Source organism: Aspergillus pseudoviridinutans (assembly GCF_018340605.1).
Source record: "Aspergillus pseudoviridinutans IFM 55266 DNA, scaffold_4, whole genome shotgun sequence".
In the NCBI taxonomy this organism is placed as follows: domain Eukaryota; kingdom Fungi; phylum Ascomycota; class Eurotiomycetes; order Eurotiales; family Aspergillaceae; genus Aspergillus; species Aspergillus pseudoviridinutans.
Window position 1 is genome coordinate 29959 of NW_025091284.1, and position 25191 is coordinate 55149.

The 25191-nt window shown below is 49.5% G+C and overlaps 9 protein-coding genes and 1 non-coding gene across 10 annotated transcripts; 2 read left to right on the forward strand and 8 right to left on the reverse strand.

Annotated features, from left to right (window-relative positions):
* Positions 1-2210: 2210 nt before the first annotated feature.
* On the reverse strand, positions 2211-3587 carry Asppvi_005430 (uncharacterized protein; the record flags this gene model as incomplete). The annotated part of the gene is made up of 1 exon (XM_043301353.1): positions 2211-3587. The coding sequence occupies one exon, from the start codon at positions 3585-3587 to the stop codon at positions 2211-2213; it is 1377 nt and encodes a 458-aa protein (XP_043157288.1).
* A 933-nt stretch (positions 3588-4520) lies between these two features.
* On the reverse strand, positions 4521-5498 carry Asppvi_005431 (uncharacterized protein; the record flags this gene model as incomplete). The annotated part of the gene is made up of 1 exon (XM_043301354.1): positions 4521-5498. The coding sequence occupies one exon, from the start codon at positions 5496-5498 to the stop codon at positions 4521-4523; it is 978 nt and encodes a 325-aa protein (XP_043157289.1).
* Positions 5499-7229: 1731 nt separating this feature from the next.
* Positions 7230-10688, reverse strand: Asppvi_005432 (glycoside hydrolase family 35 protein; the record flags this gene model as incomplete). Its single annotated transcript, XM_043301355.1, has 9 exons — positions 7230-8560; positions 8612-9275; positions 9328-9462; positions 9519-9614; positions 9670-9682; positions 9735-9998; positions 10063-10365; positions 10419-10495; positions 10551-10688. 9 exons carry the CDS (start codon positions 10686-10688, stop codon positions 7230-7232), a joined length of 3021 nt encoding a protein of 1006 aa, XP_043157290.1.
* Positions 10689-11870: 1182 nt separating this feature from the next.
* Positions 11871-12729, reverse strand: Asppvi_005433 (uncharacterized protein; the record flags this gene model as incomplete). Its single annotated transcript, XM_043301356.1, has 2 exons — positions 11871-12301; positions 12387-12729. The coding sequence occupies 2 exons, from the start codon at positions 12727-12729 to the stop codon at positions 11871-11873; spliced, it is 774 nt and encodes a 257-aa protein (XP_043157291.1).
* Positions 12730-13448: 719 nt separating this feature from the next.
* Positions 13449-14214, reverse strand: Asppvi_005434 (short chain dehydrogenase AgnL6; the record flags this gene model as incomplete). Its single annotated transcript, XM_043301357.1, has 2 exons — positions 13449-13583; positions 13636-14214. The coding sequence occupies 2 exons, from the start codon at positions 14212-14214 to the stop codon at positions 13449-13451; spliced, it is 714 nt and encodes a 237-aa protein (XP_043157292.1).
* Positions 14215-14630: 416 nt separating this feature from the next.
* Positions 14631-15140, forward strand: Asppvi_005435 (uncharacterized protein; the record flags this gene model as incomplete). Its single annotated transcript, XM_043301358.1, has 2 exons — positions 14631-14753; positions 14886-15140. 2 exons carry the CDS (start codon positions 14631-14633, stop codon positions 15138-15140), a joined length of 378 nt encoding a protein of 125 aa, XP_043157293.1.
* A 197-nt stretch (positions 15141-15337) lies between these two features.
* On the reverse strand, positions 15338-15742 carry Asppvi_005436 (dehydratase AgnL8; the record flags this gene model as incomplete). Its single annotated transcript, XM_043301359.1, has 1 exon — positions 15338-15742. One exon carries the CDS (start codon positions 15740-15742, stop codon positions 15338-15340), a length of 405 nt encoding a protein of 134 aa, XP_043157294.1.
* Positions 15743-16151: 409 nt separating this feature from the next.
* Asppvi_005437 (uncharacterized protein) lies at positions 16152-16576 on the reverse strand (the record flags this gene model as incomplete). The annotated part of the gene is made up of 2 exons (XM_071511977.1): positions 16152-16508; positions 16571-16576. 2 exons carry the CDS (start codon positions 16574-16576, stop codon positions 16152-16154), a joined length of 363 nt encoding a protein of 120 aa, XP_071368078.1.
* Positions 16565-16684, forward strand: Asppvi_r0007. The gene has a single exon (XR_006253295.1). It is a non-coding gene; the product is annotated as a 5S ribosomal RNA (ribosomal RNA).
* A 516-nt stretch (positions 16685-17200) lies between these two features.
* Asppvi_005438 (uncharacterized protein) lies at positions 17201-24284 on the reverse strand (the record flags this gene model as incomplete). The annotated part of the gene is made up of 9 exons (XM_043301360.1): positions 17201-17769; positions 19419-20657; positions 20741-20928; positions 21030-21232; positions 21323-22205; positions 22254-22701; positions 22746-23203; positions 23262-23429; positions 23491-24284. The coding sequence occupies 9 exons, from the start codon at positions 24282-24284 to the stop codon at positions 17201-17203; spliced, it is 4950 nt and encodes a 1649-aa protein (XP_043157295.1).
* Positions 24285-25191: the final 907 nt, after the last annotated feature.

Sequence of the window (25191 nt, forward strand, 5' to 3'; positions counted from 1 at the left end):
CAACATGACTCACTCCTAATACTGTTACCTTGCCACTTTACCATCAATTGCAGTCCTTTTCGCCTCAGCGAACCGTTTCGGTAGATCCGCGGAAGGGGTGCTAGGGGTGCTAGATATTTCTGCCATGGTAGGAAGCACATCCAAAGACCATGGCTGCCATTTGAGGGCATCGAACATAGCTTCTAACTCAGGTGGACAAGAAAGCAGAAGAACAAGAGTAGTAGTAAGCTTGCATGAGTTCCATGGGGTCATTTTCAATTATAAAGCTATCCATGAGGCGTAGCCTACATCCTAGATCAACTCTCGTGTCACCGCGTAGGACAGCACTTTTAAGAGCTGCAAACATAAGCAATGCAGCGGCAGCACCTTCGTCGAAAAAGCCTTTTACCACCTTGTTCAATTCTTCCAATGGAGTATACAAGAGTCCCACGCTTCTGCGAGCCGCTGCAGTCGCTTCATACTCGCACTTCAATCTAAGCTTCTCCAGGATACGATCAATCTCAGCAGGACTAGCTGTAGCTGGCTACTCAGTCGAAGGATATCGCCAATCAGATAGTTTTGACCAGGGAGGGATGGATGCCTCGCCCCTGGTCTGCGCGTTATTAAGGTCTGTGTCTATCTGCTTATCCGCTAGTTAGGGATTCTTACCTCCCTTTATGTCGCATTGTTCTAGGGGCCCGCATTATAACAATTGTTGTGTGGTTTTGTGAAAGCCTTTTGAACCCTTGGAGAGCAACCTCATTATTATTATATGGAGACGGCGATAATTGTAAGTGAGAAGATCGAGATCATGTAGCGGAAGTATTTGATATATGGTCTGCCAAGGACTAGTAAAACTGGGGTCATCAGCATTCCTATAGCCCCTTCTGTGTAATGCAACCGGTGATGTGATTGGACCACGAGTATACGTTGAAGCATCAGCAAGGAACAGGGGCTGCAGCGCCTTGATATTCATTATTCTGGCGGTGAAAGAATGGCTCGGTATGAAAAGCTCTTTGTCCAAACCGGGAAAGCTCGCAAGCTAAGTGCCCCAGTGCATCACTACTGCATTGGAAGATCACCACCTGTGGTTGGGCCTGATAGGAAAAGGGAACACGGTGGGGGGAAGGAAACGGGAATGAAATAAAACGAGCCGTTTCTCAGCCCATTGACGAATCACCGAATTCAACCGCTTGACATTAGCGATACGCGCATGTCAATTTCTAAAGGCTGGCACGGCCCGGCATACTCTCTCTCAAATTGTACCGTATATTCTATATTTTGGCGCATCCAATTGGATAAAGCGTTTTCTCAATTCGATCCTCAATTAATTGTATTAACATAGGGTGGAGTCTCTACATGTTTGTAGCAAGAACCGCGGACAACAGTAATCATTTAATTACAAGTAGCTTGACACGTAGATGAGTGAGGGACACTGTCATTAATTGAAGGTATTCGGCAAGGCATTGTATCCCTTGGTGGCCGAACGCCCAGCAGGTGATGAGCCCAGCCGCAAGTGACCTGACATGGTATTGTAATCTTGAGTGGTGACCAAGCCTTGGATCCCTATATTTACATTCCCAGTGTCACAGGGATATTTAGCATCGTTTAAGACTAGTGTAAAGCGTAGCGAATTATGACATGGACAAACAACAACCTGATGCTGTTGGCATTCTCCGCATATTTGAATCAGTTGAATCGTCGCCTCAAACAGTGGCATGTTTCTTCCTAAGCTTCTCCCATGTCACTGAAACCTTGGGAGCGTGAAGTGCTGATCCCCAATATCAATATCACACTTCGACGTTGATATCCTCTTCGTTGAAAGAGGGGCTTATTTACCACCATGGCCGAAAAAGCGAAGAATGGAGCTAATCCTATCTTGCGAAAGGCTATCCGTGAATAGATCCGCAGTTGCTATGAACAAAGCAGACCCATTGAATGAGAAGCAATCAAAGCAAGTATTTGAAGAAGCACCCTGGGCTCGTTAACTATATCAAAGGTATTGTCAACAAGTAAGCGAACCTGGAAGATCCCTTGAAGCTCATGCTGATGAGGCTTTAAGCCACTCGGATTATCTCGAGTCAAAGTTGAAGACAGTCGCTTCTCAGGGTTCTGGTGTGGGTGAGCATTCCAAATCACAGCATCGGTGCTAGCATAGCTATATCTAAAGGCCTGCCATGGCAAAGTTTATTGATAATTTAATCAAGGTACCACTGTCATATATTTCTTGACTAAGCGTTCATCATCGTAACAAAGGCTTTGACTTTAGCGAGAAACATTTTAAGTTCTTGTTGGCTGGGTGCCGCTATGCTGATCGAGGTCATGCTGGAACCGTCAGGAAGGTCGGATGTCCATGTGTTGATGATCAAGCTTCCATCTCCCATTTCATTTTGGAAGTGTCGCCGAAATTCATTCTGAAGACAGCGTAGCCTGAATGAGTAGAGCAGTGCATATGGCAAGCCTCGCCCCTCAAAGTGGCCTTTGAGACATCCCATGCTAAATGAACCGGTGGAACGCACATTCAGGTCAAAGATTAGCTGGCGCCCGCTTGGATCAACAAGGATATCTGCACCCACGGCGCCATAGTACCCTTTGGCATGCAAAAGGCTAGCAATTTGGCCCATGAGTGCTGCATATTCCTTTTCCAGTTGTGGCTGCTCGGGGTAGCAGATACTCCCCCCAGTCCACATACCCCCTACGTCAAAGAGCTGGGTACAACAACCGATAAATATTGCCCGTCCCTTCTGCGTCACAAAAAATGATAGCGCCACGGAGTTGCCAGGGATAAACTCCTGGAACACTAAGCAACAAGGATGAAGGTGTTGATTCACCGGGCTAACATCGCGCAGCATTAGTCTCAATTCGGCTTGTAGAGCTACTTTCGCTCTCTGTCGTTCCGATTCGGTTCTTATAATGAATGTTCCGGTCCCACCAGTTGCTTGTGGAACTTTAACTATAAATGGCAAGACTCGCGTATCAATAGGGCATATCATGCGGCGAATCTCCTCATTCAATTTCTCTGGACTATAAATATTATTGGCCCCGATAGTCGTTTCAGCCACAAACGTTTCTGGAGTAGGAAGCCCACTGTATGCAAGACCCCGCTTGGAAAGTAGATCATAATGAACCTCTGGGTCAACCAAGTGCGAAAGATGTGCAAGATGGTCCAAGGGGTTAAGAACCACAAGCTTATGGTCAGCATCCAGTGCAAGATCTCTGAAGTTTGCGATAAATGACAATTTTGGGCGCTGCTTGGGATGCAACTGTCCGAGGACCGCAGTGGCGTCGGCATGGTAACGACGCGATGCGCCTTCCGGCCCTTTGCCCTCGTTTTCTTTGGATGATGGATCTAGCAGCAGTACTGGAAGCTTTCCTGCCACGAAGGAATGCTTCAGTGGAAGAGTGTGCAAACGTCGTAGAGTCAAGATTGCTTTCTCTTTTTCCGGCCACAGTGGGGCTTGGTACGGAAATTTCGTGGACGACGAGAATTGAGTAGGCGGGAAAGGATAAGCGAAGACAAGCACAAGATTCGAGGCGTCTCCGTCGATTGAAAAAAGGTCTTCTAGTGTATAGTCAAGCACGACAAACAGACCTTCGCCGGCAGTCATCCTGGCGTTTTGTTTCAGGTTGAGATCGCTTTTTCGGCGGGTGTAAGGAAGTGGACGATCTGAGGATTTGTAGTTTAGTTATTAGCCCTGTATCCACATGACCAGTTCAGGTGGCCCACATGTTCGCACATTTAGCACTAACTAGCTTCATAAATAGATTGCTTCCACAGATCTACAGAGTAGAGACCAACTCACTTGGCATTATCCACTGGAAGACTGATCACCTACGTTTCCTAGTTAGGCCTAGCGCTATCACTTAGTTAGACACACACCCAATTTCCTCATTTTTCTAGATAGCTCTACACAACGGATTCAGACTAGATAATTAACCTCTACTATGAGTACTCATTCTTCAAATGCTCCAATATCCAACCCTTTCGGAGATCGTTTGCCCCACATTTCGTCAGGTCTGCCCAACTTTGAAGGAGCGGTCAGAAAGAAAGGAAATATACKTGGGTCCGATATTCTGAAAATATATTCATAGGAAAGTTAACTTATTTGGATTGTGTGAGGTCAGACCGCAATTAGTCAGAGTTCGGTAAACTTAGAAAAATTTAGTTTGCATTAGGATGCTGTTTGTGAAGGGATTATCAACCTATTTGAATGTACTTTTTACATTCTCGCTTCGGAACATGCTGACGGCTGTAAGACCACCTGTGCCACGAAGGATCTCCAGATGCTTCCCTCCCAATACGGTCGATGCAAGTGAGGATGACAATAATCGTGACAGAATGGGCATGATTAATAAATAAAAATATTCTCCAGCATATAGGGACACTGGAAATGGTCATCAAGTACTTGAGGGATACGAACCCGGCAAGAGTTCCAGGGGCACGACAACAAGGTTTCAGCACACAACACCCAGCCTAGGGAGAACACGTAATTGGGACCACATCGAGACGCAGAAAAAGGAACCTTCCCAGTTATGTATAGTTATTCTTTAAGTTCTTCGGTAAATGAGAGCTCTTTTTGAAAGTAAGCCTTCGTATACGCAACTCGAAACCCTAGGCGCTCAGCATTTCTCCCACTCGCATTTCCCATCTTGACTGTAACGACAGCCAGGTGGCATCCCAACTTGCGCGCATCCAATAAGCGTTCCCGGTCGAGCGCGATATGAAGACCTCTGCCACGATATTTAGGAATTGTACTATCAAGGTAGAGATACGCCACCCTGCCATAATCCGTGTCAATTAGCGCCATCGCCCCCGTGCCCGCGGCTTCACCGTTGACTTTCACGAAATAAAGCGATGTATCAGCTCTCCGTATGGCGACGCGTGCCAGGGTTCCGAGAAGCTCCGTCGAGCGGCCGTTATCACGAAATCCGTCCACGGAGCACCGCACAAATTCTTCGTGCTCATCATGCTTGACTGGGGAGATGACGACGCTCATATCTTCTTGGCGATCAGCAGATGGCGCATCGACGATGTTATGGATATCGATGTCGTCGAGAGAGCGGATGTAAGCGTTCATGAAGAGCTTGACCTTGTATCCCCTAGCGGCAAGAAGTTGGAGCAAACTCTGTTCAACGTATGGACATAGGTCAATTGTCGTTGATAGTCCGACATCAGAGTACAATAGTTCAATCCTGCGCAGGTCGTCGCCACTGACTGGACCTCTCATTCCGAGTCCCCTGACGACGTTCAGCTTCTGACCGAACCTGGCAGGTGTCACAGCTACCGTTGCTCCCGCGACCTCGTGGACACTGATTTTTTCCACAGGATACAATGTGTGGCAGGCATCGACTTGACGGGAAAGATTACGGCGGTCTGTTTCTTCAATGCACTGAACGAGAGCTAGTGAAGTGATAGTTGCGGAAAGTGGACGTAAATCCTGGCGTTCGTTGATTTCCTGGCGAGCTTCTTCAATGGATCCTGTTTTAAATGCCGGATCGAAGGGGGTAGTTTGGCCCATGGTTTCTTCGTTTTCCAGTGTGACACTAACGTTGGCCCTTGATATGTGAGCGGCAGAACAGAGCGACTAAACTGGGCTTCGATGCAGGTCTTTGATATGGCTTAGCCCCTGTAAGTTGTAGGCTGCCACAGCGGGAAGCCAAAGCATAAATATAATGATCATTCGTCACCGCTTCTTCCCATCTAACGCCGCTCGCGCTAGGACTACCGCTGTAGATTGCCTACATGTCCGATCGAAAAGATCGGCCCCACCGAATTCGCTTCTGTAATCGAAGCGTCCCGCCACTGTGAACGAGGTCCACAACCTTTCGCTCAACATCTTATCAACCACGTTAGCCTGCTGAGGACTCGAAGTGTTCGTAGTCCATCTGGACCAACGTCATGAGCGGCTTGGTCAATTTGTCCTTGCTTGCAATGTCAACGTTCGCCGGTATGACAGCAAGTATGATGCACCTAATTCTTCGTATAGTATTCAATGTGGTCGATCATAGCTTTCTTCTTTTCCTCGTTATTCCTAGAGTAGTATTCTCGAAGAAGATGCCCATCACGCTACAGTGCTGTATCTTGTTATATAAAATTACATAATGGCACGAGACTTCAGTCGAATTCCATGGAAACCTGAAGTGGGTCCCCGCAAATCAGTTCGTGGACGTCTGCGCGGTTTTCGACATCAGTTACAATAGCTCTTACACTCTACGACTTCCTGGAAAATGAATCCGGAATATGACAGTCCTGATTGGACATGGTTGTCCAGTCCCGCTTTTCAGGCCGCTTTCCATAATAGTGCTTGTATTTTACGAATATCGAACCTATCGAACCCAGATTGATGTACCTGTGCCATACGTGGCGCACGGGTACCGTACGCGAGAACAGCTATACACGCCTTACCTCTATCCCCTTCTGTAGTTTGGCAAGCTGCGCTGGTAACTTGTCTCTCTCTCTCTGCACCTGGGCCAACTCGGCAGCTAGCTTATGAATATTTCATTGGTTATGCTAGGTACTCACCGTACTCTATCTTGGTTAAGAAGGTGTGGAATATTACTAATTAAGTAATTTTCCATAGCTTAAACCACAGTCCACAATGTTATCTATAAAGATCCTAAGCGCAACCTGGCTGGAATATACCTGGTTTATTATCTTTTAGTAGGCTGATATAGACTCTGAGTTAGCAGCTCACTATAAAGACTTAGGAGTTAAGGAGTAGATATGGACTTGCTACTAATGTACTATAGTATAATATTATCTCTGTATAACCCTGTTGCTTTAGATATATATACTATTATCCTAGCCTAACTAGAAAATAAAGCATATACTTGCCCTCCACATTGCATTTGACTTTGCTGTTTGATGTGGCCACTTCCCCTAAGTTCCCTACCAGGTGCCAACTGCTGTCCATTTCGCATTTGTTTCACAAACTTCTTGTTATACCTATCAGATATGAGCTTGATATCTACAACCCCTAGGTAATGAGTTCTTGGAACAAGCGTGGGTGAGATAACAGAATATGTAGTGGAACCAATCTTGGATGCATCATGCAAGGGTTGATTGATTGAAGAAAAGAACGCATATCATGGGGCAGGTTGAATACCCCATTGATGGCTCTGATACACGGTGTTACGACAACCATAATGCCAAGGCTACCAAATTACTATAAAAAACACAAAGGAAAGTAGGTCACTCAATGTAACCCCTGTCGCGGTGGTAAGTTACTGCTCCATGTCTTAACAATCCATTAGTATGCTCCAACTCTCTTCTTATACGCAGGCTGTTCTGACGCCGTGATCTCACCTAGTGCAGAACGCACTGGTGTGGAATTCGTCAAATGGAAACCTCCCAGTCTCGCACCATCGCTCTCCTGAGCCCAGAGCGTTAGTGCGACCCAGTTCTCATCTTGATAATTCAATATTCCCTGTGGCACGTGGAACTCCATTTGGGGTCCGATATGTGGTATGAACTTGCCGAACTGATATCCATTAACATACAGTTGCACTCTATACGGCTTCGTGGTGGCGGAATTGTTGCTAAAGACGAAGGACAGCGGGATATCATGATGTTTGGGGATATCAAGACGGAAGGAGGTGGAGTAAAAGCCGATACCAGCTTCATCGAGCCCAGTAAAAGGACTGGAGATCTGCCAGTGTTCACTCGGTGGTTTAGGTTGATGCCAGCCTTGCCGCTCTGCGTAGAGGCCTCCTTCGTTCAGTGGCCCACGCGCAAGATCGATGTAGTCCTCACCGCCGAGATTACCGGTCAGTTTCCAGGAAATGTCATGTTGGTTATGACCCGAGAGGCTGTAGTCAAGAATACCCCGTGGGTTCTTCAACTGACTCAGGGGACCTCTCCATTCTTCGTCAAGACCCATTACTTCGACAACAATCGTCAAGACATAGCTGCCACCTGATTTGAGGGAGGGCAAGTTGAAGGTAGATGACTGGGAGTCAATTGAAGCGCTACCATCCCAAGACCCTATAAACATCTGGTTAAGCCAAACGGAGCTTCCATACGCAGTACCACCTTGAGTCTGCATGGTGAATGACTGCTCTAGACCATTGGCGACGAAGTGGCCGCGGTACAGCAAGGTTCCAGTATGAAAGCCGTAGTCAGATGAATAAAGAGATACAGGGGTTTTCAAGGGGGCGACGGTGTTATTGGTCGTATTGTGATTAGCACTAATCCAAGCGCTGTCGTCATAAAATGGTTGGACTTCTGGCAAGCTATTGATATACTTCCATTCTAACTTCGAAAAGTCTGGAAGAGTAAGGCTTGGGCTTGTGTACTTGAATTGCGTCGTCCAGAACCCGTTCAAATCTGTATCGTAACTAAATTTCTCGCCATTGATGAAAAGGCACTTGGCTACGTTTGGAGCTCCAATGACTTCGATGTCAGTGGTGGCGTTGAAGTCGACTGTGAGATGCAGTTGGTCACCTTGTATGTGGGCTGTGCGTACAAGGTAACCAGCTTTAACAATGATCGAGTTTTCAATGACACTTTTCGTTGTAAAATCAGTCTTGGAGGATGAAGCATCGAGCTGAGGGACCCAATAATTGTATGCAGAGTTACGATCTGCTTGTTCTTAGCAATGACACACCTGGAAGCAACCACTTCAGATCTCACCAAGGAGCAAAATCAGTAGATCTCCAACTTTGACAATGGTCCGCGAAGACGACACATCCCATGATACGATAGACTGGCCGTTCACGGACTTTGTCAGAATAGAAGACTGTTGACCACTCAATGTACTAGCCGCTGACTTCGAGGAAACTGCAATTTCATGATGCTCGCCCAACCCGCCGTAGACTATAAGCACGCTGTAGTGGTGGAACTTCTTCCATGTAAGTATCTCGGCTGTTGAGTAGAGAACGTGTGTGCCTCCAACATCGTAATCGGTGACGTGGACCTTGGAGTCGCGGCCGTTCAGAGTCAGCGAACCTCCTAATTGAGGCACGGCCAGAGTACCAGCGCTCGTTGGGACCTTAAGAGTATAGTTCGTAGAACTGGTACTGGTGTAGTCAGTATGTCTGATGACGAAAAATGAGGAGTTGTGCCCAATCAATGGAGTCACAGTGAGGTCAGTTGTTTGTGTGTATTGTGTCGTCGATGCGTTGCCAGGTACAGCAACGAGATACGATGGCGAGGCTTTGAGGAAGTTGCCAATGAGTTTGAGTGCACTGTACTTTTCACGGTTTATCTCTCGTGTTTCAGATATCGCAGCACCATAGTCGTAGCTTGAGTATCCTCCCGGATAACCGAGGTTGCCCCAGTTTGTGCCACCGTATATCTGCAAGGAAATTAATATATGTCGGTCTCTTTCGACAAAGTGGAAGTCTCACCATGTACAGATTCAAAACAGCAACCCCTGCGGCCAGGTTGTTCTTGTAGAAGACATTTTCAAACTGAGCATTGAATACAGCACTACATTTGTCGTAACCCGAGCCTCCCCAACCATCGAAGAAACCGCCTTGGAACTAGCAAAATGGTAAGAACGAGTATGCGGAAGTAAGGAAATTTCCAGGAGACATACCTCAACAAGTGAAAAAGGAGTAGACGGGCTTTGCTGCATGTGACGCTCCCGCAAATAAGTGGGCAGAGCTCCTGAAGGCCATGACGATGGGGTTTCCTAGTTTTCTTATTAGAATCCTGAGCTACATCGACTATGGAATTTACAGCCCTACGCAAGATCCAATACTATTCAAGACCGTTAGTATATTGAGGAAGTGAACGACTTGAATGCACTCACGGGTAGGCGTCATGACCATAAATATCCACAGCCCCTACTCCGGACCCGGGCAGGAAATCCCCAGCGGGCCATTGGTCGTTGCTAATGAACGGAATTACCACACCCGCTTCTCTGGCAGTGTCCATAATGTTCTGCATATATTGAGGGTCAACGGTTGTGGCGTTTTCCCACGGGGTGTACTCATTCTCGGGTTGATAGAGAATGATAGGGCMGCCGTTAGTGATTTGATTTTTGGCAATTGTACGGGCAACATTTGTCAAATATCTATAAAGAAAGCTTTTTAGTCGTGCAGCAAAATATGGAATGTCTCATATCAAGAGGTCCATACAATTCGTATGTCTTCATGTACTCAGGGTCTCCACTTCGCAAAGTCCCAGGAACTCTTGAAAGCCAGCCTGGGAAGCCGCCGCCGGAGACTTCAGCGTTGATATAAGGACCGGGCCGGGCAAGAAGATAAACTCCCGCTTGAGAGGCCGCGTCAAAAAAAGGCTGCAGATCGAACACACCATCTGCGCGATAGGTGCCCCGGTTGCCTTCCAAAAGAGCCCAGTCAACGTAAAATGAAACGGTATTGAAGCCGAGCGCTTTAACTTTTTGGAACACGTCGAGATGAAGTGATTGGACAGGAAGCCTGGAATCACAATTAGATGATTATTAGGGGATATTGACTCCTTTGAAGCGTACCGGAATGGGTGTATTTCACCCGAAAAGATCATGGCTCTCTCTCCATGGATATAGAGCGATTGATTATCCCATGTCACCTGGCTATGTCAATAGAAATTCCGTAGATGGCGCAAAATGACCATTTTCTCTTACGATATTTTGCAACAAAGCCCGCTTTTCGCCGCCCAGGTGATCTGTAATACCGTAAGAGCCAATTCGATGAGACAAAGTCCTTCCTAGGACTTGCACCGACAGACAAGCCAGAGCCGGGACTGCAGAAAGGAGCTTCATGTTTTGAGATGGCTGCAATCAACAACCACTCAAGCTACAGAGGTTTGGATTTTGGAAAGCCTTGTAGGATGCAATTTTCGCAATCCTGAAGACAACCATGTAGGATGTGTAGCAGGGTCATTACCCCGCCCTCAATCCTTAAGGGTTCATTCAATTTTCCCGATCAAGAGGTAATATTCCGCCGCCGGAAGAGGAGGGGGGGGGGGGGCGGGTTGGGGGGCGGCGAAGATTCTCAAGTCCGTCGTATTTATTTGAATTCAGCAAACCCCGTAGGCCCGGTTTCCGTAGCTCTAAGATATAAGCATGGTAGCTGGAGTGTCGGGTCAGCATGGCGTGGAGAGTGTGTATCGCGTTTTCAGATTTTCCGATCAAGAGGTAATATCCCGGCGTGGTAGCAAGTGGAATTGAACCCTGAGGCAGAAAGGATAAGCATTATTGGACAGAATGAACTCCCTAGGTAGTATTATTAGCTGTATTATTAGCCGTTCGTCTCAGGCTGAATATGCCTTCGTACAAAATCTAAAACAGCGGGTTCAACTGATAGTCGATAAAACATTACAGAATGTTCCATGACTCCTCAACAATGGTGGCAGGGTTGGATTTGATTAGCGGTTCAGTTACGCAACTCTAATATAGAGTTATATAAGGAATACCATATTCACATATAATTTTAGTAAAATTTTCTTTTTTTTTTTCTTTAGGTTGAGCGGCTTCACGGGCCTTAACCATACTAGATGCATTATATTTACTAGCTTTAGGTATATTAGGGGGTGGGAATAGCTTTAAATAAATAATAATATGTAGTTTTGATAAAATCTACAGTTCCGGTGATATCTACGGTTCTGGTGTGGCTGCCTAAGGCGCGGATATATCTCCGCATTGGCCCCACACGTTGGGGCATCTAAAGGGGCCAGCGTCGGATATCTCGCGTATCTCCCTAATGAAGGTTACATCGGTTCGTGATCGGCATCACTCAATACGAAGAAAGCCGCAATGCGAACGGCTTGCCAAGAAGGCTCAGAACGAGCGAGAAATTTCACGCCATTCAAGAAGTACACCAAGAATGTGCCGTTCAACTACTTTTCGAGAAGGCTGAGGTAAAGAAGACGCTGAGATGGAGCGCACTTTCATATACTCATAGTCCATATCCAAAACCTCTCGCCGCTGCACCTTTCCGTATATCTAACCTCGCCTTAAAATCTCCCTAATCCCATCGCCCAAAAGCATCTTCGCAAACACGGGATGAAGTAGTTCCCTCACAACCCTCGGCACCGCTGGCTCCCCAGTGAGCGGATCACATGTGAAGCCAGAATGTGTAATTATGACAGCATCCCCGTCCCGCTCCACCTCGACGCGGTCCGAAAATACCATGTGCGATTTATCTGAGCCGCCTACGTACTCGACGAACGCTTGGTTTTGTTTCGTGGCGCCGGTAGACTCAATATGGGTGGGATATAGTCTCCGTCGGATATCTGGGTTTGCCGCGCTGGAGTCGAGGAGCTGCCAGTTACCGAATACCAACGTCCCGAGGGGAAATAGCGTGGTTCTGTTAAACTGGGAGAGGGACCAGACCGGGGTTGGGAGTGTTGATGCTAGATCTTCGTCATGAAAAGCTGCCCATAATAATAATCATCCTTGTCAGATACGGTCCCTCCTAGAATTAAACCACAGACCATAGATGGGGTGAGAGTCAGGTACCGGTAAAATCTGTCATAGCCAGCCCTGTTGCACGCAGCGCCCACCGTTCCGGCGCGAACGCCCATCCGCCGAAAAAGCCTTTTGAGAAGCGGGCCAGGATCTCTTCGTCACTAATCCCGGGCTTCAGGTCGCGCAGGGGAATGCGGATGGTATAACTGTCTCCATAGACGGGCATCCCGCGCGGGTTCGCGAGGGCCATTGTGGGCGAGTTTTGGTGTGCGCGGCTTGGTTGCTTGGAAAGAGTCGCGTGGCGAGCGGGCGAAGTGTAGGCATACGTGTAGGCGGCTAGACCTGTACCAAGGGGGATGGAGAGGAGGGCACTCCAAAGTTTGCGAGAAGGCATTCTGTCGAAATGAAGAACTGAGGAATGGATTCCTTCCGGCAAGGTTGTTTGAGACGGAGCGCGAGAGCCTTTGGCAAACGGAGGATATTCTCTTCGGTTCGTACCGAGGAGGCTTTTTAAATCGTTGCGGGGTTGGAGCCGCCTCTTATACGAGCTCGTGTTGTATTGGGCTTGTGGGAAGAACCCCCTGACTAAATGTAGTAAATTAATGTACTTATCCATATTGCAGGTGGATACCTGGTTAATTATCTCAAGTAAAGTAGGCTCAGTAAGAACTATATTCGCCTTAACCTGGACTTCCAGCTTAACTGTTATTGTTGATTGTGGAAAACCCACAGGCGTTATCACCTGTATCAATATAGCTACGGGACTCACATTACAACCTAGAAAGGAGCTGGGCTGCTCCAAGGCAAGACATGGCTGTGCTAAAGCCTGATATGAATTTGTAGGTATTCAACTAGTACCCTAATTAAGGAGAAAACCCCATAGTAGATTTTCCTATCGACATAATTCTAGTGTTTAATATTAAAATCCTGAGAGCCCTGCAGATTCACTCATAATTATACTATAATTTATAGGAGTAGCAGTACTTTGAAAATACCCCTCCTATAAGCGTCCTATTATGTGGCTTAAGATACTCGCTTAAATTAGTATTGCCCAGTATGCAATTTAAGCTCAATCGAGAGTTAAATCATGCATTCAATGAAACCGAGTATGTCTTAAGCAGCGCCACCATCAATCCCCAACACCTTCCCATTAACCCATTCACTCTCGTTCGAAGCCAAGAAGCACACCACCTTGGCAATATCGATGGGATAACCGCATCGGGTCAAAGGCGACACCTGCGCCACAACCTATATCGCTAGGCTTTCGTCCAATCTGAATAACTCGCAAATGGGGACTTACATCGAGAATCTGCTGCTTGGACAAAGTGTCTGCATTAGGCAGATAGTCCTTTGCTGTCTCGTGGAGCAAATCAGTGACAATACCGCCAGGCGCGATTGCATTGACGGTAATCTTCCGGTCACCGCAGTCTTTGGCCAGACAATGGACAAACGTGTTGATGGCGCCCTTGGAAGCAGAGTAAAGCGAGCTCCCGAGCACAGTAAACGAATCTGGCGTGTTCGAACTCATCAAAATAATCCGGCCATTCCGATTGAGGTGCTTGTACGCCTCACGAGCGACGAAGAACTGTCCGCGTGTGTTCAACCCGAACACCCGATCAAACTCTTCCTTGGTGACATCGCTGAGATGACCAAATGAGACGACACCAGCGTTAGAGCAAATAATGTCAAGCCCTCCATACACTTTGACGGCTTCCCCGAAGAGTCTAATGATCTCTGGCACCTGTCTCACGTCCGCTTGGATGGCGACAGTCTCGGAGCCGAGCGACTTGATCTCTTCGACGATTTCGTCGGCTGGGCCGGACGATTTGGCGTAGTTCACGATGACCTGCGCACCACATTTGCCCAGTTCGACGGCCATGGCTGCTCCAATGCCGCGACTGGATCGGTCACCAAAGCGGCTTTGCCGTCGAGGCGGTAGGGAATATAGGAGACGGAACTCATTTCGCACCTCTCTCCTATGCGAAAGTGAGAACAACAATAGTTAATTAAGGAATACTGCTTCAAGGAGACAAAGCTACTTTCTGGATATATAGTACTTTGCTTTCCCCCCAATCCGAGTCCGGTCAATCTGTTTTGGTGTTGGTAGGGTCCGAACTTCCGGGTTAATCGTCCGACACCCGTTTCCCGAAAACACTGAAGGACGATATGGGTCAATATCGGACTTCGGGCTGATTGCTAGAGCGGAGTTCCTCCATATATATCCATACATTCGCTCGTCTCGAAATCATTATCAGGTCTAAACAGACTTATCTTTCACTGACACACCGAATTAAGATGCCAGCCCCCGCTCCCATTCAAGCAGCAACCTTGCAGCGCTTCATCCTGGCCTGGAAGAAATGGAATGCCCAGGAATGGATCTCCACCTTCTCCGACGATTTTGAACAGGTCACCCTCCCTGTCGGCCAAGGCATTCCCATTCAACACGGGCTGGGGTTGAACTTGTCTTGTCCGCCCTTGTTGCGACGGTCAAGTCATACGAGGTAGATACCTAGCGGGGTTTGATTTAACAGGACATGCTAATTGAGATAGCTTACAATCCGCCATGTCATCCATGACCCGGGGAATAACAAGGCTGCTATATACGCTGTGTCCAAAGGAAATCTTCCGTGGGGAGATTGGAATCTGGAGTACTCGGCATTTGTGACTTTTACTGAAGATGGGGAAAAGGTAGCCAAGGTGGAAGAGATGCTCGACACGGCGTTCTTGCAGGACTTTAGGCCGAAATATGAAAAGTACTTGCAGGATCATGGGTGCCCTGTTGCTGTCGCTGCGCGAGGGAGTTGAACCTTTTTTATGCCCTAACCAAGATTGCGTTATTACGGCTGGTATGTAGTTATAGATCCATCAAGGGCTCCTGCGCTACATGTGCCCTCACGTAGATCTGAGGAACTTGCTGACTACGAGAAAGACATAAAGACTGACATGGACAGCGGCAACGCCGAATTTATGACAGCGCAAACCCTAGGTACCATCTATCAACCCTAATTCTCGCCATTCTCTCCACTCTGGCCATTCCCGCCATTCTCCCCAAAATTCTCCTCCCCATCGGCAAACACCTGATCGTAGTCAAACTCAGTCCAACTGATCTTCGGACACACGCCGGCGAACTTCCATTCCCCCTCCACCTTCGTATACCACGTCGTGGCAGTTCCAGGCGCGTGGCCCTTCACTGCCACCTCTTTCAAACTGTCATCGGTATACCGCTGATGCACCACGCGCAGCTGGTGTTGGCCCACGATTTGGTCATCGCTAACCTTTTCCCACTTACTCAACCTGACCAGGTGCTGCTCGTTTCCCAAGCAGCGCGGGTCAGAGGCCATAAGAATGAATTCGTCTCGGGGCATGGCTTCCCAGATTTTGTCAAGGAAGGAGCGATAGTCGATCATTTTTTCCCCGTCAGTCAAACCTGAGCTCTTTGCTAAGTGGGAAACCAAAGACGTACTCTAAGTGTGGGGGCCACGGATTTCTTAAGCCGCTCCAAATCTCTTGTGTCGTAGCTGTCGGCCCATTCGAAAAGGGCGCTTTGGCAGCTTGTTACTTCTGGGTATTGTTAGAAATTATGCCAAACGTAAAAGGGACCACCGTATCTTCGAAGGTAGGAGTCTTCGCCATTGTGAGTATAGAGGTGAACAATGTGCTGTTGACGTATTGCTTCGAAATGTACGCGCACATTCATTTATGGTATTTACCATAGTCGAAGCAAAGGCCGAACGCCTTTCCTTCTACGCCGTCATGTCCGAACCCCGAATGACCGCCTCCGGCCGGAAAAGAATAATAGAAAACGACATGAAGAACTCAGGAAACGTAGGGAACTCCATGAATTACATTGCATAGCACTGCCTCCGCCATGGCCAGATATGCTGTCCTTGGCGCGACAGGTAGCTGCGGCACCTCGCTCATCGACAACCTGCTGCGCATGAGTGACGCAAACATCAAGGCATACTGCTGCAATAGGGCCGAGCTGATCTTAAATGTTCTGAGATAGCTGACAACGAGCGCGTACGCGTCTTTAAAGGGAGCATCTACGGCATTGATCTTCTGTTGGAATGCGTCCGCAACACTTGAGCCATCTTCCATGTAGTGATGACCAACGATAACATCCCGGACTGCCATGTCGGCCTGGACCACGGCAACGAGCAGCGCCCTGCTGAACTACTGTGAGCATTGTTCTATTTGAGATATATAGACTATATATGATCACGACTAGTACATACGACCATAGGGTGTGGAAATCAGGGCCTCCCGTCCGCTCAGCCGTACTTAAGCCACACGCCGGCCAGTTAGTAGTTGGGTGGGTGAACATCAGCGAATCCTGGCTGTCGTATGTTTTTTGAATGAACCCAGAAAAGAGATAAAAGGCACGCCGCTTGTACCCAGGGAATTTTGCATGTATCTAGGGTTATGACCTGTGAGAACAAATCGTGACATTTTGCCCAATTGATAGTCCAAACTATCTGTGTACTGGTTCTATCACCGCGGTTCCCACTCCAACAGCTCAGAAAGGAGGGGGGAAGAAAATAAAAGTAGAAAAAAAAAGAAAAAAAAAATCTTTGAGAAGAAGGAAACCTTCAAGCAAGTGACCAGAGAAAGAACAATGGAAAGAGGAAACGTCAGCCTTTCATCATAGTTTCAGTAGTGAAGCATGTCTAAAATTTTGGCGGACAGGTTTCGGAGACGCTTGCGCACATTGCCCTCGATCTGCTCGAATAATGAGTTGTGAAACGGATACATGATTTCCATACATGAAGGCAAGTCCGCACAGTTGTCATTGGAGACCGTGCTCGGGGTCCATGATGTGTTACCCTCGCGTTCGCCGTAGAGTTTGAATCGGTGGGAAATGGTATTCACCAAACGCTGGACGAGATGAAGTTGGCTGAGGATCTCTTGCGCAGCCATGCGTGTTTGTTTCTTGCCTTCTCCCGCGTAGCCGAGTGGGGCCGTGCCGCCGGGAGGAACTTGTTGGGTTTGGTCAGAATGTGAAGAGACGAATGCGAGTCAGCGACAGAATCAGTCATGGTCATCGGAGCGTCCCAGAATGGACTGTTGGTGTCGAAACTTGGGAGCTGTCGTACGATAGCGGCACAGCAGCCCGGGCCTTTCGGGATTTCGACGGATAGGATGGCGAGAAGATACCCGTCCTCGGAGCATCCGCATTGTAGGATATCGTTGAGGGTCTGCACGATCATTGCATTGCGGGCGACTATCGACTGAACGGTCGGAGATTCGCCCGGGCAGGGTCCTTCTTGTGCAGTGGTGAGGCGCGACGCGGGGGCTGTGGTGGGGAAATATGTCAAGAGGCCTAAAGTACGGCCGATGGAGCAGCACGCTGACCCCGTGTTGGGCGCCTCGGGGATCGATGCCTGGTTGGTCGACGACTCTTGTGGAGGGTCGACAGAGGTTAGACACAGTACAACTGCGGGAATTTAGCCGGTGGGGGTGACCTGAGACAACTCTGATCCGGATTATTTCTGTCTCACACCGTTTTCTTGTTATCAAACCTGATCGACGTCGCCAGTGGCCTCGACGGGGGTGCGGGGATGGAAGGGTTCATTGGTGCGATATTCTACGAGCACAACGTCGCGCAAGCCACGATGATCAACCAGACATGATTGGCCATACCTACTTTGTCTTACTCTCTGGATTTTCCTGGTCGTAAGCCCTTTCTGACATTCCGTGGCGGGATCGAGCACGTAATGGAGGCTGCATGGCAATAAATTCGTGCCAGTTCTTGCCTTAGCTTGATCCTGGCAAGATCCTCCGCAGGAAGGACTAGCCATTCCCCGTCGGAGAACATGGCGGTGGGGATGTGACAACAGGGAAGAAACACATTGACCACTTGATGCTGGAAATTCCTGCGACTGTGAAAATACCTAACTGGTATGATGTGAATGTGATGATTTATGCACTGCGACTGATCGGTGGCGTTACTGTTCCTTGAATGGTGAAACATTGCCCCAATAGAATTTGGCGATGTCAAATCGTCATATCGTAAGGATATCGAATACCGCATAGTAGTGATATGAGCATCATATAGTGGGCATATTAAATGGTAAGTAGTAGGATATTAAATACTACCATACCTAAGTATATAGTTCCAATATGCGGTACTAATAGTGGGGGTAGACTGGTAGTGGATATGGGTTGATTCGCGACCTGTTGACTGTTCAACACACCCACATATCTAACTCACCCATTACGAATAAGCATATGGCTAACCAGAGTGGGGACTGCAGAATCAATACCAGTACACCCTTAATTCATTGTATGACATTGCAAGCGGTGCAAACTTCATCGGCCAGACCTGTCTCATTGGAACCGATTCAACCTCTGGCCAGGTCTTTTATACTGATAATTGGAACGTGATTGTCCGTGCCGATAGCTGCTAGGTTGATCATGTCCTGAGCACTTTAGCTAGCAGGCTGTTCGTGCGATGGCCTGCTGCAATGCTCGAATTCTACATGTTATAGTGCGGGACGGGGTTGTTATTGGTTAGGTGGAGTGGCATGGTTACTAGGCTATAACAGGTTTATCTTTATACAAGTCACAGAACCTACTCCGTACGTACAAAATATCGTTGTCATAAGGAATTTACTAGACTACCGGTTAAATAGTTCGGGGATCGGTAGTAGTCTAAGCTGTGCCAGTGTACCCTAAGGTGCTGGATACTGCTAGCACCCTGCAGCATTTTTCCTTTTTCTTTTGCCTATTTCAAAACAGTAACTGAGAAGTGGATAAACAATAGCACTCCCAGCGGCATTGGACGTGGGCAATTCCAGACTCGTGATTGTTCCTAGTCTTGTTGACCGTTGCCTTCTTTCTTCCTTTGTGTTGTCCGCTCTGTGACCGCACATACGATTTCCACATAATGAAGTATTTCATACACTCTTCTCGCAGAATTGAGATGTCCAATTTGAATACCAGATACTCTAATGTACAAATTGAATCACCGGCTCTCCGGGACGTATAGAATCGCATTATCTCTACTCGGATTATGTTTACCCCATCTACCCGTATATCCAAAAGAACAGATGCCCGCAGCCTACCCTGACACGTTCTTCTTACCCTTGGGCATCCTCGCCACCCAGTACAAGAGCATCGCCGCCGCAACGTTGAAAGCAACATATGCCCACATGATGCCAAAGTTGCGCCACCTGGTCTCGTACTCCGCATGAATAGCCGCTAGATACACATTCGTCTCCTTGACCTTGCAGTACTGGCAGTTGGCCGTAGCACCCGATTCCAGCAGATACCCACCCGCCGCGGAGATATGCTCAGTCATGTACTCGCCACACGTCTGACCGGCGGGCGGATCGAATGTGGTGAACTCGTTGCTCGCGCAGGTCACGTTTACATTAGCGAGGCCCGTCGAGAGGACAGCTGAGACATAGTACGAGAGCGGCGAGGCGCGGTACAGGAAGATCCAGATGCGGGGCATCTGGTCCGGCGAGGCGAGGACGCCGCAGAAGAAGAAGGCAAGCACGAACATGAAGTTGGCGATATTGCCGCCGTCGTCGGCTGAGCCGGCGAACGAGATGCAGAAGTGCGCGAACGTGGACACCCACATCAGGAACACCCAGAAGAGGAGCAACATCAACACGCCACGCTCGGGGCCTTGGTCCGCAGCGTCAGCGTTTCTGTAGAAGCCCACGGGGAAGTAGAACAGCGCCCACATAAGCAAGGAGGCGACTGTGTACCAGGGTATCTCGGTTAGGATTTGGCTGAGCATGAAAATCTTCCAGCTGTATGTTTTGGCGGGCCTCTCGCGGGCCTCGTAGAGCGAGCGCTGCGTGATGAAGTGGGGGAACTGCTGGTCTACCAGCTGCCCGACGATACTCATCAGCTCGAAGATTGCGAACATCTGGTTCTGCAGGCCCTGGATGCTTAGTGGGGAGTTGAGGAAGACCAGGCCGATGAACAGGCAGGTGGCGGTGCAGAGGAGGAGCTTGGAGTAGATGTACGATGGTGTGCGCCAAGTCTGTTGGAATGCGCGCTCCGTCACCACAAGGAACTGGCGCCAGAGGGGTGTCGCAAATTCGTCGTATGAAGAGGAATCGTTGTTGCTGCCACCGGTGGACAAGTCTGGCGGGTTCTTGGAGCGCAGCTGGGCGAGTTCTCTCTGGACAGTGCGGTATTCGGGGCTGGAGCGCCACGTTTCGTGCCAGTCGACCTCTGAATAGCTGCCGGGTACGGTGCCGATAGCCTCAAGCATCCACTCGCCTGGGTTGCCGCCGGGTGGGCAGGGCTTAGCACCATTGCGCTCGAAGTAATCGATGAGGGTTGTTGAACTGTCTCCGATTTCGCCTGGACGGGTATGTTAGCCGCACTCGGTTTGGAGATGACAGTCATAATCTGTTGCTGACCCCCGAGATGGGAACAGGACATACCGAAATAAACAGTCTTGCCCCCCTCAGCAAGCAAGAGCAGGCGATCAAACCGTTGGAATAACATCGCAGAGGGCTGGTGGATGGTGCAAAGGATCGACTGGCCCGCTTTGGAGAGCTTGGTCAGTAAGTCTAGGATAGCCCAGCTGGTCTGGGAGTCGAGGCCCGACGTCGGCTCGTCAATGAAGCAGCTATCCACGCGACGTGCCTATCCCACAATGGGGACAGACGCAAGACACTTAGTCAGTAATTTGCCTGGGGCCACAGTAGTTTGCCTGAGGTCACAACTTACAGAAGCGGTGGTTTAGCAGCCAGCTCGATGCCAATCGTCAGGCGCTTGCGCTGCTCAACGTTCAGGCCTTCCCCTGGCACGCCAATAACAGCATCGGCATACTCCTGCATGTCGAGCAGCTGAATGACCTCGTCGACGTAGGCCAGTTTGTCTGCCTTTGGGACGCTCTCTGACTGGCGAAGGAGAGCGGAGAAACTCAGAGCCTAAACAGAACGGTAGTGGTTAGTTGACTTGCATGCAAAAAGGAGTGCGGCTGCTGGACTTCTGAGAGACTCAACAGACCTTGCACTCACCTCACGAACCGTACTCGTCTCGAGATGCAGATCTTGCTGTTGTGCGTAGCCAGTCTTGCGCTGGAAGCTCTTGTCGCGGAGTTTTCCATCCACCAACATCTCGCCAATGAGGACGCCCACACCGGCGCGGCGATCAGCAAGGCAATCCAACAGCGTGGTCTTGCCAGCTCCAGAAACACCCATTAGGGCCGTCAAGGTTCCAGGCTTCACCCAGCCATCGACATTATCCAGAATGCGGCGAGGCTTGCCCTTGATCTTGATGTCGTAGCACACATTGCTCCAGTGGAACACGCTCGTGGAGCCCTGAAAGCCTCCCTCCTTGCTCAAATCGTAGCCATTGCCCGGCCTCTCCAGCAAACCTGTTACCGCGCCCGAGGCCAACCCCTCAATGTCCTGACGGCGCTTGCTGGCAGGTTTGGGGACGCATCCTCGACGAAAAACAAGGATCTCTCCCTTCGACTTCTTTGCTGTGACGTACTCGCTGGCCACGAAATACACGATATGGTTAAAGATCACCATGGCGATGATGATGCCAACGTTGCGCCACTTATGACTGTGGTAGTAGCTGTACGCTGAGTTGATATACGCATCGCCGCCGACGTAGGATTGACCCGGTACGGCACCGATGGCGTCACAGGCAACGGTTGTCGTACCGGGAGTTCCATAACTGGGGATGTATGATGAACAGGTGAAGTTACGGGAGTGGTACTCGTTCACCATCAGGGCTTCGTAGCCGTACGCGACGGGGTTTAGGTAGTTGATCCACCGACACCACGACAGCATGTAGCGAATCGGGACCACGAAGCCGGTGAAGACGAGCAGAGCAAGCATCAGAATTGAGGCGGGCACCATCGCTTGTTGTTCTGTTCGAGACAGCGCGCCGCTGAAACATGTTAGACACCAAAACCCCTTTGTTCGATGCGCAACTTACATGAATCTGAAGATCCCAGACATGGCCAGAACAATGAGAAAGACCACCAGCAGGTAGAAGAAGAAGTTCCCAGTATGCCGGTTCAGGTTCGTCATGAAATAGAACACCAAGTTGAAGGAAACGGTGCCGGTAATCTTCATGGGCAAGTCAACTAGGACAGAAGCATATGATTCAGCCGAAGGGTGGTAAAAGGCGTAGCGGGCCTGTTTTTCCACAATGGGCCGTTGCGCGTACAGGGTCATGACCTCGAGGATAGAGGCGAAGGCATTGAACAGGATAGCCATGAAGAGAACAACAGCCCGTCCGTAGAATGACGCCGTTGTCTGGCCCATATTGTAGAACAAGGACGACATGATGAGCGCCATAATGACGTTCCCGATCATGACCAGATAGACGGGCCGGGATCTGCCCAAAACCGTCTCCATCCTCGCCACATACAGAGCTGAACCTGCTGAGAGTATGTCAGGGTATATGGCGATTTCAAACGCTGACCCTTGGCCTGGTGCGCCTTCTTGAGCTGTCGATAAGCCAGGGCGTCCGGCCCGTCAATCGGATGCTGAGCCTTGTAATCCTCAATCTCACGCCGTAGAGCCTCGTACTCCGGACTCCCTTTCCAAGCGGCTGCGAACTCAGCGGCCGTCCGCGGTGGGTTGCAGCCAGGACGAGGGATGTGCTCCGCTGGAAAAGCCATGGATGTGAGAAAGTCGGGCGTTGTCTGCCGAGCCGGACACTCAAACCCCAGATTGATGAAGTAGTCCTTGGCCCAGGACGCAGGTCCGAAGTAGATCTGTTGCCCTTCGTAAATGACCAGAGCCTTGTCGAATAGGTTGTAGGCGCTCTGAGGTGCCTGATACATCGATACAGCGCATGTCTGGCCGAATAATTCCGACTGCAGCCGGAGGGTCTTGCAGAACTCAACCGCGTTGGCCGCGTCCAGGCCGCGCGTTGAGCTAGATTTTGGCAGCCAGCAGTCAGCATTTGCTTGTGCACAGCAGAGAAGTCACTTACTTGTCCCAGCACTGGAATGGGGCGTTGGACAGCGTCGCCTCCGCAATCGTGACACGTTTGCGTTCGCCCCCGGAAAGTCCGCGTACGAACTCGTCCCCAACTTTGGTATGAATAGTGTGAGTGATTCCGTACATGGCCATAACGACGTCGCGAAGATGTTCGCAGTATCTATAAAGAAGATGGGCTTAGTGTATCTCAAACTAGGACACTTGAGATGGAAGCAACTTACTGTTTGCGAGTGGTGCCTGCTGGCAGCTCCCTTTGGCAGCGAGCGTACGAGGCAAAGGTCAAGGTCTCGCCAACGGTCAACATGGGAAAGTGGACATCGATCTCAGCAGTATAGATAGCATCGCCTCGATGCGCAGTGTGCATCTGCTTGTCCGAGATGCCTTGATAGTTGAAGTACGAATTCCGGTTGACGTAGATACCATTCCGATCGCCCGAGATGGTTTTCAGAAAGGTCGAGCAACCGGACCCAGGAGGACCCAGGACCACGCACATCTCTCCTGGACGGATGATGCCGTCAAACTGCTGCAGGATCTCCACTCGGGTTTGGCCTGATGTGCTGGTGCTGGGTAAGAGACGACGAGCAATCATTCCCGGCAGGGCTAGCCAGATATTTGCGACAGTCTTCTGAAAGTCCATCGCGCTGCTGTAGCCAAAGACGCTCAAGTCCTGGAAACACAAGCCGACTCGACGGAAGTCCTGACCGCGCTCCTCAGTAATCCTGGCAACATTCTTGGCCCACACTCGTGCATTGAACTTGTGGCCGGATGGGTTCAGTGGGGAATCCGGGTCATCGCTGCCGATGATAGGCTCGCCGGCAGAGTCGTGGGAGCTGTTGCGGGTAAATTCACGGGCGAGCTCCTGCACGGTGGAATGCCGCGACTCCATCGATTTCGGCGGGTCCTTTGCTCCAACATAGCCGTCGTCAGTAAACCCTTCAGTCGCGTGCTCCAGTCGGCTCTGCTGGTTTTGCGTCCCATTGGGCCCGAGATGGGCCAATGCCGTTGCGGTCAACATAATACTCTGGCGACGGTATGAGAACCGAAGCCGGATCTGAGGGCAATCGTGTTGAATGGAAGACACCCAGCCGCCGTGAGAGGAATCACTTTAATAGGCATTCGGACAAGGCCGAGCTGATGAAGATGAGCCGGCAATAGGGGGGAACCATGGGGATCTTGCACGCCGCCAGGCCATGGAATCTCCTTTGTCGTTCACGTCTGTTGCTTGTCCCGCACACTTCGGCCGGAGGACTTCGGCCGAGGCGGAGAAAGTTTGGATCCCATTGTCCAAGTCCAACGGTGTCGGCCGAAGCGGACATCACAAGCCATCATGACGGACATAAGGCTCTATTATTAAACTCTGCGCTCGCCGTCACTGTCTTGATGGGCTTTGGATAAGGTTCAGGGGCCGCTTACGTCCGTTGGAATGACCAGAAGCTCGGAATATTACCCTTTGATCATCCCCCCTCGTATCAGGCTCCATTGGCCGACGGCTCACTGTCCAACATTCGTCTACTCGTTTGGCTTGGCAGCAGGTATGGAATCTCACGCAAAGCCCGAGCTTGTCCAGACTCAAGTCTCAAGTGTCAAGACAAGCCTTCCATGAAAGGGATGTTGTATGGGTCCAACTAGGTTCATTCAAACATTGTAAGGAGAACGGTGAGATGTCATGCTGACAAGGTCTAGTGAATATCATTAACGACGAGCAAAGCTTCAAGGCCAAAAATATACCTCACTTCGCGCTGTCCGAAGGGTCTCATGATCCAGTTGGCTGATTAAGATACCCAGGATCATTAGGCAATGACATATCTATCCAGGGAAAAGGCAATGGAGGGTGCTCTTAGGGATACTGGGCTTGCTCCAGAGGAAGAGCTGAACAGCTGGCCTTCAATCTTTCAACATGGACTGGGAGCTTTACTATACCG